The 16,463-nt window shown below is 33.2% G+C and overlaps 1 protein-coding gene across 1 annotated transcript in view; it reads right to left on the bottom strand.

Moving 5' to 3' along the window:
• Window positions 1–1,963: 1,963 nt before the first annotated feature.
• The window catches only part of Pdk (pyruvate dehydrogenase kinase), a 49,623-nt gene continuing 35,123 nt past the window's right edge, over window positions 1,964–16,463 (bottom strand). Inside the window, exons 10-13 of the mRNA XM_076500233.1 lie at window positions 14,189–14,299; window positions 13,700–13,813; window positions 6,758–6,979; window positions 1,964–5,727 (exon numbers count right to left, since the gene is read on the bottom strand). Of these exons, the coding sequence (XP_076356348.1) occupies window positions 6,806–6,979; window positions 13,700–13,813; window positions 14,189–14,299 (399 nt within the window). The 3' untranslated portion in view covers window positions 1,964–5,727; window positions 6,758–6,805. The remainder of the gene's footprint in view (window positions 5,728–6,757; window positions 6,980–13,699; window positions 13,814–14,188; window positions 14,300–16,463) is intronic.

Consider the following 16,463-nt stretch of genomic DNA (forward strand, 5'->3'; position numbering starts at 1 on the left):
AAATTAAAAAAAATTAATCATAAAGCCTTAATGGCCAGTTTCGATGTTATATCCCTTTACAGAAGTTCCAACCACTGAAGCCTGCAAGATAGCCTTAGAACTCTATATCCGAGACCCTAACCCAACTATAGAAATTCCCAGTAACCAGTTAGCAACCCTCATAGAATTCACCACGATAAAGACAAACTTCATGTCCAACAACCAAAACTATATACAAACAAATGGCCTAAGCATGGGCAACCCAGTATCACCAGTTCTAGCCAATATTTTTATGACACAGTTTGAAACACAAGCAATTAACACAGCATTACATCCACCACTATACTGGTACAGATATGTAGATGACACGGTTGCGGGATTCAAATCTACAGAACACATACTTAAATTTTTCAATCACATTAACTCTATACATCCCAACATCAACTTCACATATGAACAGGAAGAAAACAATCAAATATCATTTCTTAACCTCAAAATTACAAGAACTGACACACAATTCAAAACAGAAATCCACCGAAAAATCACCCATACTGGACTATACATTCCTTGGGACTCAGCACATGAAACAAAACAAAAACTCAACATACTAAGAAACCAAATAAACACAGCCGTAAAACTATGCTCACCAGATAAAATTAACGATGAATTAGACAAAATAAAACAATACTTCACCAACATCAATAAGTTTCCTCCACAAACCGTAGAAAAAATTATACGCACACACCTAGACAGAAAGCAAAATCAACCAACTAAAGTAAATACAGCTCACGAATCAAAAAACCACGAAACCATATACTGCTGTATACCATATATTCCTGACATCAGCAAAAAAAATAACCAACATTTGGCAAAAATTAGTAACAAAATATGACATTCCAATTAATACCAAATTTATTCAAAAACCCGGCACAAAACTGAGGTCCATACTATGTAAAACTACACTGACAAACACCACACCAACATTATTTATAAAATACAATGTGATAACTGCCACGACTTCTATATTGAGAAACAAGTAGAAAATGGAAACCAGATTCAAAGAACATAAAAGTCACCTTCACACGTTTTCGAACACTGCAAGTCAAATAAACACAACATAACCATAGAAAACACTCAAATACTAAATAAAGAAACAAACATAAACAAACGCAAAATTAAAGAAGCCTTACTTATACAACAACTTAAACCCAAAATAAACCAATATAAAGGAACGCCTTTATACCTATATTAATAAAATAAAATAAATAAAATTATATATTCAAACATCTAATACCGCCCTCTACATTTCGACACACAGTTACACAACCCCTTTCAAACATGTGGTCAGCTTCCGGTCAGTTACCTCTTTCTTTGTGAACCTGACGATGACCGAAGAAGGTCGAAACGTTGTTCGCTCTTGTATGTAAAAGTGTTTTCTCAGCCCAAACGAGCCGTTTTTGCATATAAATTTCTCAACAAGTGGGTTTCTCGTCATCACTGATTAATAAACTGACAACTTAATCGCAGTGTATCAGATATTGGACTATGAATAAACAAGCGTTCTTAATTTACTGTCATATTCTACTATACATAAGTCAACAGCAAAGTTAACCATTTTATACCAATAAAAGCAGAAAATATTACAATAATATCTTAACTGTTCACTGTACAGCTTTCAAATAACTAAAATAAAACTTAACTGAAAAAAAACAAAATATCTACCAATAAAATGTAAAGTACTAAAAACAAGTTAAATTCTTTATTTTGTAAAAATATAATTCAGTTTTTAGAATTATTTTTTGACTAACGGATTTAACTGAAACTTCATTGTAAATAAAATTAATGTTTAACAACGTCTTTCCTATTTAACAACCAGTATGCAGAGAAAATAACAATCATCACTTTAATTTTTGGTCTACTTTATGTGCAAATGCACTAAGTTATTTCAAACCAAATAGGACAGAATCCTTCAATTTGATTTAAAAAAAAAAAAAAAAAACATGTTCTGGTGACCAAAAACTAAAAAGATACAAGGGTCACTTTAACTCGCAGAGTTTAAGAGACAAGATCAAAACTGATAAGGAATAATACACATCCAACAGTTTTCTATCTAATCACTAATCTGAGAGATAAAAACATGGAAGTTAATTGCTACACAAGTCTGATCCTAATATTACACAGATAACTAAGAGAGAAAGTAAATTATGTATTGTGGTGTTTATCTAAATAATCCAACAACAAGTGCTCATATTTTCATTTAGATACATAATACAGATAAAAAGGTATACAATGAATTTAGTTTTCTATGAAACCAATATACAATTCGATTTGGATAAAATCTACTCAACTAGGACTAAATGTTACATTTTAGTGCCTACACCTATTGAATTTTGAAACAAATAAATTCAAGTTCAGACATTTCAATTTGTCATCTTTCATTTCCATTTTCTAATTTTTTCTATTATCTTTTTCATTAGCAACTCCAACATCATTGCTTCTTTGCATGTTATCCACCTTGCATTTGACATGTTTACCAAATTTTACTGTTACCTTCACTAATAGAGAGTCATACCCAAATGCAGTCACATTATTAATATCTGAGAAATAATCACCTACAGCCATTTAACTACAGATAGAAATTCAAAACAGAAGCTAAATATTTTTAGTGTCCATTCTCTATGCAAATTGAAAGTTCTCTGAGCAAACATCAAATTCCATAACACTTAACCCTGAAGTGATACAAAAAACAGTTCATTAGCACTTTTATTTTTTAAAAGGTCATTTTATAGAACAGAAGAAAAAAAAGATGTCTTTCCAAACAATCCATGCAAGGCTTAACCAATATACAAGTTTAATGTTGATACTGATTAGCAAGATGAACGTAGTTCCGTCCATTTTAATATTCATTCCCATTTTGTTTGTTTTCTTAAGATTTCACATAGTTCAAATCTTTACTGTTGTCAGATAAGACAATCTTGTATATTCAAAATATAACGATCTTTAATAAAAATTACTGAAGTTGAGAACAGTTTTTTTTCCCTCTCTGCTGATAGGAATTTAGAATATTTCTGAAACTACGATGTAGCTTACATAAATAGCAAATTTGAATTAGTCAGCAAGTAAAATATTTAAAAATAAACTAAAAAAACTATTAAAAAGTCACACGACTTACACTTAAGCTCACATATTTACCTCACTTGCCAATCTAACAAAATTCATATTAGGAAGGAGGGAAGAAAAAAAATCACTAAACATTTATATAGGTTGTGAAATTGTAGTTTCATTAATCATATGTTTGAAAAGGTTGATTTTAAACTACAAAATATTAGACTTGTGCATAACATATAAACCAATGGTTTTTACTTCATCTAAATACTCTTATCTTCCATAGTACCAACAGTTAACCTGGAATGTTTGATCAATACTTACAAAATGCTCTGCAAAAATTAAGTGCTAAACAATTGGTCTTTTGCCATACTCAATTCTCAACACCTAGGCTCAAGGCTCAGAAACTTAGGTTACTTAGAGCAGTGGTTCTTGCACTTTTGTTTATTTGTGGATCATGACTTTTTGAAAAAGATTAACAATTATGTTATGTCTTCCCCTTTTTAATCACAATTATTCAACTTTTCCACAGACCATCTGTAGTGAGCCTATGGATCACAGAGTGAGAACTTTTGGCCTATAATCTGTTAAATTTCTTCATACATGTTAGTGTTCTTTGACAGTGTCTTAATTTAAGAAACTCTTTCTTGACCACTATGAAATACCATATTATCTAGTCTTCAGATTATTAGAGGCATATTTTATTTGTAACATTAAGCTGACTTCAAACTTACTACTTAACATATTCAGAACTCTCAAACTACAAACAAACTTCAATTAAAATAAAGTTCATTGGATTACATATACTCATCTAGTTTATTATTAAAATGTGTAACAACTACAAGTAAATTACCAGTAAGTGTGTGTGTGTGTGTTGGTGAAAACCAAAAGGAGAATTCAGGTTTAAAAAAAAACAAACTTTTCAGTATAATATCAATAAACATTAGAAATTAAAATCAACCCTGCATGGGCACTAAAATCAGCACCAAAAAATACACTGATAATACAGAAATACAAGAGTAAAAATCTGAGTTATATCAGTTACAGAAAATTGTACAACAACAGCAACTAAAAAGCACTTGGGATTTCCTGTTCTACTAATACCTATCAACTGCAGGTGTTTATTCCAAAATACTTATGACAAGCTCTCAGCATTTGAATTCCGAACTTCATCCATTGTCTACAAGCAGTTGTAGGCTGGAAAGTAATCTTCCTTAGTGCTTATATTAAAACTGAGTTTCAGGTATGGTATAATCCAATTATTTTTCAGCAGTGTGCATTGTACTTATTTCTTTGTGTGTGTAAACAAATTTGTTCATTGCTGTCCAGAAGTTAAGTTGCAAACTGTGTTTTGCGCAGTGATGTTTCACACCTTCACTTCTGAACAACAATGAACAAACTTGTTTACACACACAAAGTACAATACACACTACTGAAAAATAGCTGGTTTATAGCATACCTGACACCCACTTAAAGTATTCAGTTCCCTTAATATTTCATAGCTAAAAGATATACAAAATAAAAGTCACATTTATTCACAAAATCAACAGAAAATAGCAATCAATGTGTTCTATTTAAATGGAATACCAACAAGAGTCTATTTGGCATAGAATATCTGGACAACATTCTTTAAAAAAATGATTAATTAATATTTCCAACTTCCTAGTTGCTTTTATTCATCAAGACCTATGTTTTCAACTTGTACTGGCTTAACAAATAAACTGACCCTAGTTTAAATCAGACTAAGCAAATTAGGCCTCCTTTTATAGTTTTGCTTTCAATTCTAACTTATCTTTTACATTCAAGCTGTGATACATTTAAATTGTTAAACTACAAGTTAGGCTGGTTCTTTTAATTTCAATTTAAATTAACCCTTCACTAGCACTTAATCTGAAAAACGTAAATCAGGCATTAATCCAGACTTGGCTCATGACTTTAGTAAAGATATTGATCTACTGTGATTTTGTTGAGACATTACAGTAATAGTCTGGCTAATACAATACTGTTTTTCTCCAAAATATTAAAATATGAATTACTTAAATTGCCTAATACAAAAGGCTTCTAGGACAAACTAAATTCCAGGCTTACAAACATCGAGATAACTTGGCCCACTGTGATTCCTTTCAATTGAGGAACATTCCAAATACAGTCTTTACATAATTCCTTGGAAAACTAGAGTGAAGTTTTATCTTCCAAACACAACAATATACACATTACTATCTCTTTAGTTCTTAAATATTGTGTAGTAACATTCCATTCAGTACCTGTTTTACTTCAGCAGCATTACACACATATTTACATTTATATGACATAAAGATTTGTAAATAAATCTTTCTAATTTACTTAGAAGTATGGAACATGTATACTTCATTACACATTTGCATTACTATTATGACATCTAGGCCTTTTCAAGCCTCGAATAACCTTTTCCATATTCGGATTCAAGGTTCACTAAATTATTCCATTTCAAAACCTCTGATGTTGATTAATATTATCTATACAAATGAAATCATTCTAATTACATCCTTTTATCCAGATAAAATCATAAGTCACTAAAACAGATCCGGCTTATCCATGATCCATTTTACATACATAGTCAGGACAACTTTTAACATGCAGCAAGTATCTTTTACAGGTTATTAGCTGAAAAGAAAAAATAATTTAATGATTGTACCTCTTCTTACATACTTGTACAACATACAGTCATTGTAACTAGTCATGAAGATGAATCTTTACTCAACTTTTAGTTGTTAAATATTTTCAAAAAACTAAAATAGACTGAAACACTACCTTACAAGTAGTGTGTAATTATCTTTCATAGACTTTAAAAATGTTTTAATATTTCAAGATCTTAATTTTTGTATTACTGCAAAACAATTTAAAATAATCATGAACAAATAAAAATTGTTAATAAAAACATATATGATGAAAGAAAAAAAATATTTTTATTCAAAAAACAGCTAAAAACTGTTTATCATTGGAAACATTAAATACTGATATCGTTTTAACTACATAAACTTTCTGTGGCACTTACCGAGACATTTTAAGATTTTTATAAACTTGTATGTATAGCATTAAAATGTAAAACCACTGTAATCAAGTTATATGAAACATGTTATATGACAATGAACTGAAACAATATTTACATATACAAGTGCAAAAAAGTGTAAACTTAAGTAATTAAAACTTAAAACAACAATGAATTAGAATCAACAATGAAACCAAGTTAAATGAATTGAAATTCATAAGGTATTCTAAATATAGTAGTTAGAAATAGTGTTTCAAACATCGAGCCATTGTAAATGGAACTTAAAAATTAAAAAACAAATGATAATATAAAAAATAATAAAACAAAATGGACAGAAGTTAGCCAATAATAACTGTAACAGTAAAGTATTAAGATGACTTAGCCATTATACAAGAAATTTCAAATTTCTAAACATTTTATAACTGGTAAGTAAAATCTAAATTACAAAGAAAGGGGTAAAAATTAATTAGCAGTACTTTGTAGTGCCTTAAATATAAGATTTACAATTTTTATGAGCATTAGATAGTAAAAACATTATACAAGATTTCTTGAACTGTATTAATTTCTTTTTCTTAGAATTTTTATAGATGGTATCATGGCTATAAATTTATAAATGGTCTACTTCTTAAAGGTAACAAGTCTTACCTTTAATACTACTACTCAGAAAAGCATACACAAACACACCCACACACATTAAGTGCTGACATGGCGAACACCAAGAGTCCTCTCGCCATTGTTAATGCTGTTGTTAAAGTGGTGATGGTGCATTCCTGTGCTCCAGTCATGGTGACCCAGTGAAGTACGATAGTGTTTACTGGAGGTTTTGTTGAACACAGGCAGAAGCTCATTAGCCTCATCACAGAGAGCCTACAATAACAAGTTATTTGTATATCCTGTACAGGACTAATTTTAATTAAGTAATATATCAAAAATTCTACATCAAAAATTTCTTGTTATGCTATTTTCAGAAAGTTTGAGATAAAGTTAGTGACTTGATTTCAACAAACATCTTAAAACAGAATCAAATTTTCATTATGTGAAAAGTTAAACTAAATTAATTTAATGTGAGCATAAAGCTGTGATAAAAACTGTAATAGCGATTCTTAAATATTAGGCTTAACAATAAGTTTTGGCAATAGGCTACAAATACAATAGTTAAAAATAGCATTGAAATTAAGTATTCACAGTTTGTTAGATGTTACTGGTGTAATAAGTTGGTTTTTGTTGAGAACTATGGATTGGTATGTCATAACCAAACTAAAATGCTATACGTGATCTTGACAGAAAGTAAGATTTGTTTTACACATCTTTTGGAGAGAAACACTATTTTTATACAATCTTTAACTTAGCACTGAATAACTGAAAAGCTGTTTCATGGCCAAATCTATGCACTGAGAATTCTATAATGTACTGTTCTAATAAAACCATAGATGTATGAAAATGAAAACAGAAACAATTGTACGAACATTTCAAATTACCTTTGTTAGCTATAAGTTTGGGAACTTGGCACTGATCAAATTCACTTTTGGTGTGTCAAAACACTTGTTTTATCAGGTTATTTGGGGACAATATATTTCGAGATAAATTTTTTTTTTATTTTAAACTGACCAAGCATAAAAGAGCATTTATGAGTTCTGTTATATGTCTTAATTGTTATTAAACAAAGACTAATTAAAACAGTTTTGTCTGTCTGTCTGTCCATTATGAAACACTAAGAATTAGGAAATAGTTTCATTAAAAATAAATCATATAGGAATATAATATTTATTGCTTAGTTCTAAGAAAATAGATACTGTTTCTAGTTTTCTTCTCTCTAGTTTATCGTTTCAAAATTAGTTCCAACTACAGATGTGCAGATTATAGAAGATCAGGAAAATCAGTGAAACAGGAAATGAGGACATGAAAAAAGATGTTTAAGAAAATGCTGTCTGAAAATGTAAAAATTAACAGTAAGGATTTGTTTAAACATATTTAAAGTAAACAAAAATGTTAAGATGGGGAAGACTTGAGGGATGACAAATGAAGAGTCGTATCTGATGATTATAATTATTCTTCTTGATTGATTGATTTAGTGTTTTATGGCACAAAGCAGCTAGGCTATCTGCACCAAATATCTGGTAAAAAGGTAAAAGTAAATTCGGTAAAATTCATAAAAGGAAATTAAGGTAAAACAAAACAAAGTTAATAAATAAATAAATAGCATAAAACTAAATGTTTACATCTAGTCAACAACGTCAAGAGAAAAACTACAGTAATTCAAGTTGTAAAGGACTTTCCGTAGTGTGACTGTAATAATCATAATTTGCCAGGAAGACTAACAGGTAAATACAAAAAACCATTGTCAGTCACCTGGAGTTGGCCTTTCCAGTCCTGGTTTTGAGTTACTTAATGTTGCGGCCAGTTTCTAATATCAAATTCAATTAGATGAACTGTGATTTTTAAAAGGGAGCCACATTAAAAAGGAAAATGTATAAATTAAAAAACTTTAATAACATTAAAAAGATAAATGGCCTTTAAAAAACTAAAAACATTACCAAGGTGGACAATGTCACCATCACCAGTAACACTGTCTAACGTAGGACAAACGTTGGGACAGAACATGTTTAAAATGGTGCTGCATTGAAAGTTGTAACAACGGCAAGAAAGTAAAATGTGGCTTATAGTGATCCAAGTGTTACACAAAATACACACTGGTGCATCAGTTGTAGATAAACGAAAAGGATGAGTTAAAAAACTGTGACCAATGCGTAGTCTAGTTAGAACAACTTCCTCTTTCTGATCCTTATGGAAGCAAGACGGCCAAAGTCCAATATTTGGAAAAGAATGTTTTCATGTTGCTCACTCCAAGTCGACTGCCAGCTGGCACAGAACCTAGCCTTGAATACAAGACCATAGTTCATGTATGGGACAGGCACAGCAGTGATAGTGCCAGAGCAGATAGACTTATTCCTGCAAATACCAACGTAGTCCGGTATCCAGAAAAACTGGGCTAGTCAGTTTTAAATATCGGTGAGAACAGGGTATGAACCAACGTGAAGTGATACCAGAGCCAGTAGAGAACTTAGCAAGTCAGTATAAATCATGCAGTTTGAGTACTGCTTAGCTTCTATGTGATCCAGGGCAAGAGAAATGGCATACAGTTCAGCAGTGAACACAAAAGGTGTAGAGAAGATTCTGCATGCAACCACTGAACCACAACAAACCATGGCAGAGCCCACACAGTCACTTGATTTTGAACCATCTGTATAAATAGGAATGGTAGGATGGTTCGAAAATGTTCAGCAAATAGCAAACAGTATTTCCAATCAGGAGTGTCTACTTTTCTCAGATTACTTAAAGACAGGTCACAATTGGGGACTGTAAGAAGCCATGATGGGATGGGCTGACCAGTGGATACAGCAATGTTATCCAAGGACAGACCCAATTCATCCAACTGTGCTTGGATACAAAGGCCATAAGGAGCAATGACAGACCATCTGGTCTGAAAAAGCATGGCCCATTGAGGAAAGAAAACATAACCCCAGGTGGGATGCTTTGGTAAGGAATGAAATTTCAAAGCATATGGTAAAGACAGTTTCAAATGGCAGAGGTGCAAAGAAGGTTCATGAGACTATGCATGAGCTCTGAACTTGGGAAGTGCAGAAAGCCCCAGTTAGAGCCAAAGTCCTTGGTGATGAATAGGGTCTAGTATCTTTAAGACCAATGGTCTGGCAGAGCCACAGACCAGTGATCCGTAGTCAAGTTTAGATTGAATAGAATGATATATCTTTAGCACAGAATGTCGATCTGCTCCCCAAGTGGTGGAAAAGAGGACATGGAGGATGTTTAGTGCTCTTGTACATTTGACCTGTAGCTGCTTGATGTGTGGTATGAAGGTTAGCTTACAGTCAAAGATAAGCCCCAAGAATTTAGTCTCGGAGACCACAGGCAGCACAACTTCACCAATACAAAGTTCAGGATCAGGGTGAATACCCAGTTGGCAGCAGAAGCACATGCAAACGGTTTTAGAGAGAGAGAGAAATTAAAGCCATTTGCCATGGTCCACTTCAGTACATGATTGAGGGCATTTTGTAACTGCTGCTCAATATATCTCATGTTCGATGATTGACATGAGATGTGAAAGTCGTTGACATAGAGCCCATTTCCAACAGTGAGAGGGAGTTGTTGAGTGATGGCATTAATCTTGATACTGAAAAGTGTGACACTCAAAACACATCCCTGAGGGACTCCAAGTTCCTGTAGAAAAGAACAGGAATCTTCTATCCATTAAAGAATTTTTAATAAAAATGGGCAAATGGCCGTGTAACCCATATATATGGAGGTCTCGCAAAATGCCATACCTCCATGTTGTATCATAAGCCTTCTCAATGTCAAAGAATATTGACACAAGATGTTGTCATTTGAGAAAGGCTTTTCTGATTGACGTTTGAAGTCGAATCAGGTGATCCACGGTAGAGTGCTGTCGTCGGAACCTACACTGGGTGGGTGAGAGGAGGTTGTTTGATTCAAGGAACCAAACAAGACGAGCATTAACCATCCTCTCTCAGGTCTTACAGAGACAGCTTGTCAAAGCAATTGGATAGTAGTTTGAAAATCTTGGGATCCTTCCCAGGCTTGGAGAAAGGTAGGACAATAGCCTGGCACCAGGCATCAGGAGTCTTGATGGCTAAGAAGGTGGAAGAAGAAGCACAAGTGCTAGATATCCAACAAAAGCTTTCACCTAGTGTATTGGTGATGCTCTGAGTATCAGCCACTTCCTGGCCATCAGAGAGCAAGATCAAGAGGGGGGACAGAGTGATTGCGCACTGACCTTTCAAATCTTGTCCCAAATTACTTTGGAGCTGATGGTAGAGGATATGCTGGTTGTGAACTTAATCCAAGATTCATTCTGGCTTTGACATCTTACCCATCAAGCATGTGCACGAGCCTGCTGGAAAGTGATACAGTTTGAGAGTGTGGGATATCTACGGAAAGTATCCCAGGCTCGTTTTTGAGCCTTCCATGTCATGTGGCAGGCAAGATTCCACCACGGACGAGGACATAGTGGAAAATGTGTCGAGGTTTTAGGAATACATTGAGCAGCTGCTTGTATAATACAGTCAGTTACTGCTGCCACACAAGGTCTCATTAATCATATGTCTCTTCAGGTGACAGGTAAAGAGAACAAACAGTGACAGTATGACCCAAGGAAACACAGATGGCTGTGGCCTCAAAGGGTGTGTCAAGTGGCAAAGAAAAGTGGGCACATGCTGATCAACCAACAGTGCCACTCCTCTATGTGCTGGTCCATCACAGACTCTCAGTTCTGTATAAAGAAAACCACTGAAAGGTGACTGTATTGGCAGGTTTCAGAAATGTTTCCTGTAAGGAAAGACAAACAGGATGGTAGGACGCAATCAGTGTTTTGATGTCATCCAGATTAGAACAAACCTCAACAGTTCCCTTGTATCAGGGTGGCCATTTTTGTTTATGTGTAGGCGAATTGGGTGGAGAACCCTTCTGCTTACATCTTTTTCCTTACTTTCCTTATTCGATTGGGTGATTGAGCAGGTCTTTGCTGTTGGAAGGGAATTCCAGAGACTGAGGACGTGAACTAATGATTGTTTTGCATCTTAGGGTGAGAGAGGAAGATGGATCTGAGGAAATGCCTGTACCTGGGACCAAAAAATGTGGATCTTGGGGTTTGGTGGAATGTATATAAGGGACAGAGACAGGTGTTGAAGTTGATTCATCAACTTTTTTAACCATGGAGGTCAAAAAACTTTTCATTTGTTTGGAGAACAATTCTTTTGGAGGCACAAAGAGATCTGTCTGCAATTTCATAGTAACTGTGGAATGAAGTGCAGCAGTAAATATCAGAGATGAGATGATGGACAGCAATTTTCGAGCCTCAGGATAAGTAATGTTATGAACTGTTTTCAAATGCTGCACCTCTTTTTCTTCCAACCATTTAAGGCAAGAATGAAAATAGGACAGGTGAGAGCCATCGCAATTGATGCAATGAGGGTCCATTTCACACCCATAAGCATCATGGTCCTTGCCACTGCAACTAGCACATGTCAAGGAACCACAGCATGATGTCTTCGAGTGACTGAATCAGTGACAATGGAAACATTGGAGAGGGTTTGGAATGTATGGCTGTATTCTGCAATTAAGATAACCTGTCTTGATGGTGGCAGGCAGACGTGGTGACTTAAATTTCAGAATGAAGACTTTGGTCGGCACCATAATTCCATCTTTGTGAGTGGAGATATGCCTCACTGCAGAAACTCCTTGGGTGGAGAAACCAGCAAGAATCTCAGACTCTGGGATGTTCTTCAAATCCCTCTCAACAATAAGAGAATGTTGCTGATTTACCAAAGATTTCAGATCATTTAGTGAGTTGGGCAAGTAAATAGCAGATGGGTTTTAATTGCAAAAAATTCACACGGATTATCATAATTCAAATTATAATTTGGAAAGGATTAATCTTAAGAGTCATGATAGAAAGGGATTTTGGTGTAATAGTTTATCAGTCTCTTATGCTATGCAAACTCATTGCTTTTGCTAGTGGTGAGAAAAATAGAATATTTGGTTGTATCTTCAGAAAAATTGATAACAAGTCTGAAAAGGTTATAAATTATTTGTAGAGTTCACTGGTTAGACTATATTTGGAGTATTGTGTTCATTCTTGGATTCCTTGCCTTAGAAAGGGCACTGAATTATTGGAAAAGATTCAGAGGAAAGTTACTAGAATGGAGAGGTTGCCATAAGAGGAAAGGTTGAAATTTTAAACAATTTTCTTGGAGGGGAAGAGGGAAGAGAGAGGAGATCTGATTGATGTGTTTAACATTGTAAAAGTAATTGATAATGTAGATACATTATAATTTTTATCATACTTCACAGTAACAACAGTAGAACTAAGGGACACAAATATAAAATTTGGAAGATCAGGAGTCATCTTCAGCTGAGATAGTACTATTTTTTGATAAATTTATGGGAGTTTAAGAAAAAGCTTGATAACTATAAATGGTAAGGGCTGGCTCCAAGATTTTTATATTTTATTTATTTGATAGTTTAATTTAGTTCAGAAGATGATATAGCTAAGATAAACCAAAAGATTCCTTATTGTCACTAAAAATTATGATATTATGCATATATTAAAATAAAAAGTACCTTGCTAGCAAGTTAGTGGAACAACCTTTTATTAGTTAACTTGCTAGGAGCATTCTTTTGGCATGTAAGCAGTCATATTTAGAGCTAAATATATATGAATTACAACAAAAAATGTCTCCCATGAGCAAGATTGAGACTGGGATTACTTGCACAAAATACCAAATTCTTGCCTTATTAGAAACAAGATGCATCTTCAAGCTCTATCCCAGGGTTGGTGAACAATTGCTAGTAACTGGATGCACAATTTACTGTGACATTTTTGTCATTTCCTTGGTTAGAATAAAACCAGAGATTTCTGTGTGTTATTTATCATTTTAATTGAAAAGTGGTTTTTGTATATCTTGATATTAAAGAAATATATCAACAGTTTAAAAATGTTGCTTAAACAAATACTTGATACTACATATAAAAGAGACTTGTATGATATACTACCTTGAGATAAATAATAGCATCAGTACCATATCCATCGTACGAAGAAAGAACAAGGTCCCCTTGAAAATACCGGGCATACAGACGAGATAAAGGAAGACCATATCCATAGCCTGCCTGTTGTTAAACACAGTATTTCAGAAAACAAAATAAGACATCTTAATGTACAATTACCAAACAAAAGAGGTAGGATGGTGAAACAAGCTTATTAGTGAGCTGTTCCTTAATGAGATCAAAACTTAATACTAGATTCTCTTGACATACAATAAAAATATTGTAATTAATTACAAAAATATGTAATTAAACATTTTTTTAAATATTACACTGTAATATAATTAATATTTCCAAACATTAAGCAATGAGAAATACTTTAATTTCAAACACAAATGTTCACACATGTAAAAATTACTGAAGGAATATAATTAAAGTTTTAAAGTGCATCATAAAATAAAGATTTATTCAAAGCCAAACAAGAGAAACAAAATGTCATACTAGTGGTGCAGAGTTAGAGCCTGACAAGGATGGCTGTGGGGCTGTGGAAAACATGTACTGAAACAACAAGTCTGTGTGGGTACGTGGAATTCCACCTCCTCTATCAGACACCTAGAACAAAAATACATTAACACTAGACTAGCCATCATGTCTTCATTACTGGCAAATATTTTACTTATAAAACCAACAAAAAGGTGTGGCAGCAGTTTCCAAACTGTGATAGGGATATTGCAGAAGTTTCAGACAAATAACACAGAAAGTAAAATACAACCTGCATATGGCAATAAGGGTCAAACACAAATCAAAATAAGTGAGATAGTGTTAGTGATAAATGCTTGGTAACCACTACTGAAGGATAAGGCTTGAGACCAAACACAGAGATTCCCAAGATCCAAAAATGCTCATTTACCTAAATAGATAATGATTCTTTAAAATTATAAAAGCATATGAAAAAACTGCTGACTGCTCAGTATGAAAACAAAATTCCATTATCAACATTTATCAGTATTAGTCAATATCACCTAGTAATATTTCAAGTGGATAGAATTATAATATTCAAGAATGAGAAAATCAAAAGAAGATTAAAAACACAGAGAAACCTTTAACTGTTACACAACTGGGAGAGAAATGTATGAAGTACTTTGATACATTTTATTTTGAAATAAAATCTAGTTTGTCCAATTTCTGAACAAACAGAATACAACAGGTCTGGACAGAGAACTTCTTATAAATCATAAAAATGCTTTAACAATCAAGATAAATAGCTTTTTACTATTTCTTGGTTTCTGAACAGAATTTAAATAACTGTTACATGAATGATATTCTCTGATTGTAGTATGATGACCAGTCATGATGGGAAGTTTAAGGAACAAATATAGATACAAACCATTTGTGCTCTAAGTATTTCAGCAGTACAGCACTGGTCTTGTTAGCTAGAGATTCTATGTTCAAGTCCAACCCTAGAAGAACCTATTTATACTAATTATTACAATATTATCAACATCTTGCACAATCACATTCTTCACTGCTTACAAAGATGTCCTGTCCTCAGATTTTATCACATGCAAGATAATCCCTATTGGACATCAGGTTTTTCATGAAAAAAAGGTGAATTTAAAAACAATCAAATAAAACTGGATAAAATTCAAAATACACTGAACACAACATATAATCAAATAAAACCTGGCAATTATATAAGCTACAAAACCAAAACTACTACAGGAAATTGAATGAAACTACACAAAAATGAAACCTCAGAACTGAATTAAGTAAACACAATGGCAAAATGCAGAGCAAAATAAAACAGACATAACACAAAGTACAGTTACACACCTAAGAAACTACATTTACAAAATTATTTACATGTGAAAAAATCTGCTGTATTTGCCCAAATAACTAAAAGTGGAAATGAAGAGAAAGAAATAATGAGAAATCTATATAAATATAACAGATGTGTCTGTTGGATGTCCATGCTCCTACTTGTAGGGAGTGAATGGATCTCCATCAAAATTGGTATGGAGGTTCATTAGGTCCATGTAAGGGTACACACAAATTAACACTCCTATGAAATGTGGGGCCTAATAAGACCATTTTTTTAAATGGTACTTGTTTTTTACTACTACTTTGTCCCCTTGTGAAAGGATCTTCATCAAATTTGACATGAAGGTTTGTTGAGTCCATGAAGAGAAATGTGCAGATTTGCAGTTTTTATAAGATTTTTTTTTTTTTTTTTTTACAATTACATACAAGAAAAGGAAGTTTATATCCTAAGATAATATTTCATTAATCACAAATTTACATGACTTCCATCCAGGGAATGATTACTCCAGCTAGTTTGAAATAAGATGCAACAAAATTCAATATGGATAAACCCAAAATTACAGGATAAACTCAGGGCAGCTGAATTTTATACAGAACAATAAAGTTCCAAAAGTTATTAAACAGATACACCAAGAATATTAAACACATACATATGTACAAATAATTCACACTACACCTTTATAATAATGAAAGAAAACATCATAGTGCCTCACAGTTATCTTCTAAAGGAACCACTTAGCTCTTAATACATGCTGTTTCTAGCTTATGTCGTGTAATATTCAAAACTAATTCCTGTTCTTTTGTCATTTAACCATCCTTGCAGACAGTCTATTGCCCAATGGCATAGGGTCCATGATTCTGTTCATCAGGCCACTTGATCTTGATACTGACAGCAATATTCTCCATTCTTTAACAAACCAAACAGAAAGATTCCCTAGAATGGAAGTTGGAGCCC

The sequence above is a fragment of the Tachypleus tridentatus genome, chromosome 4 (assembly GCF_004210375.1).
Source record: "Tachypleus tridentatus isolate NWPU-2018 chromosome 4, ASM421037v1, whole genome shotgun sequence".
Classification (NCBI taxonomy): Eukaryota; Metazoa; Arthropoda; class Merostomata; order Xiphosura; family Limulidae; genus Tachypleus; species Tachypleus tridentatus.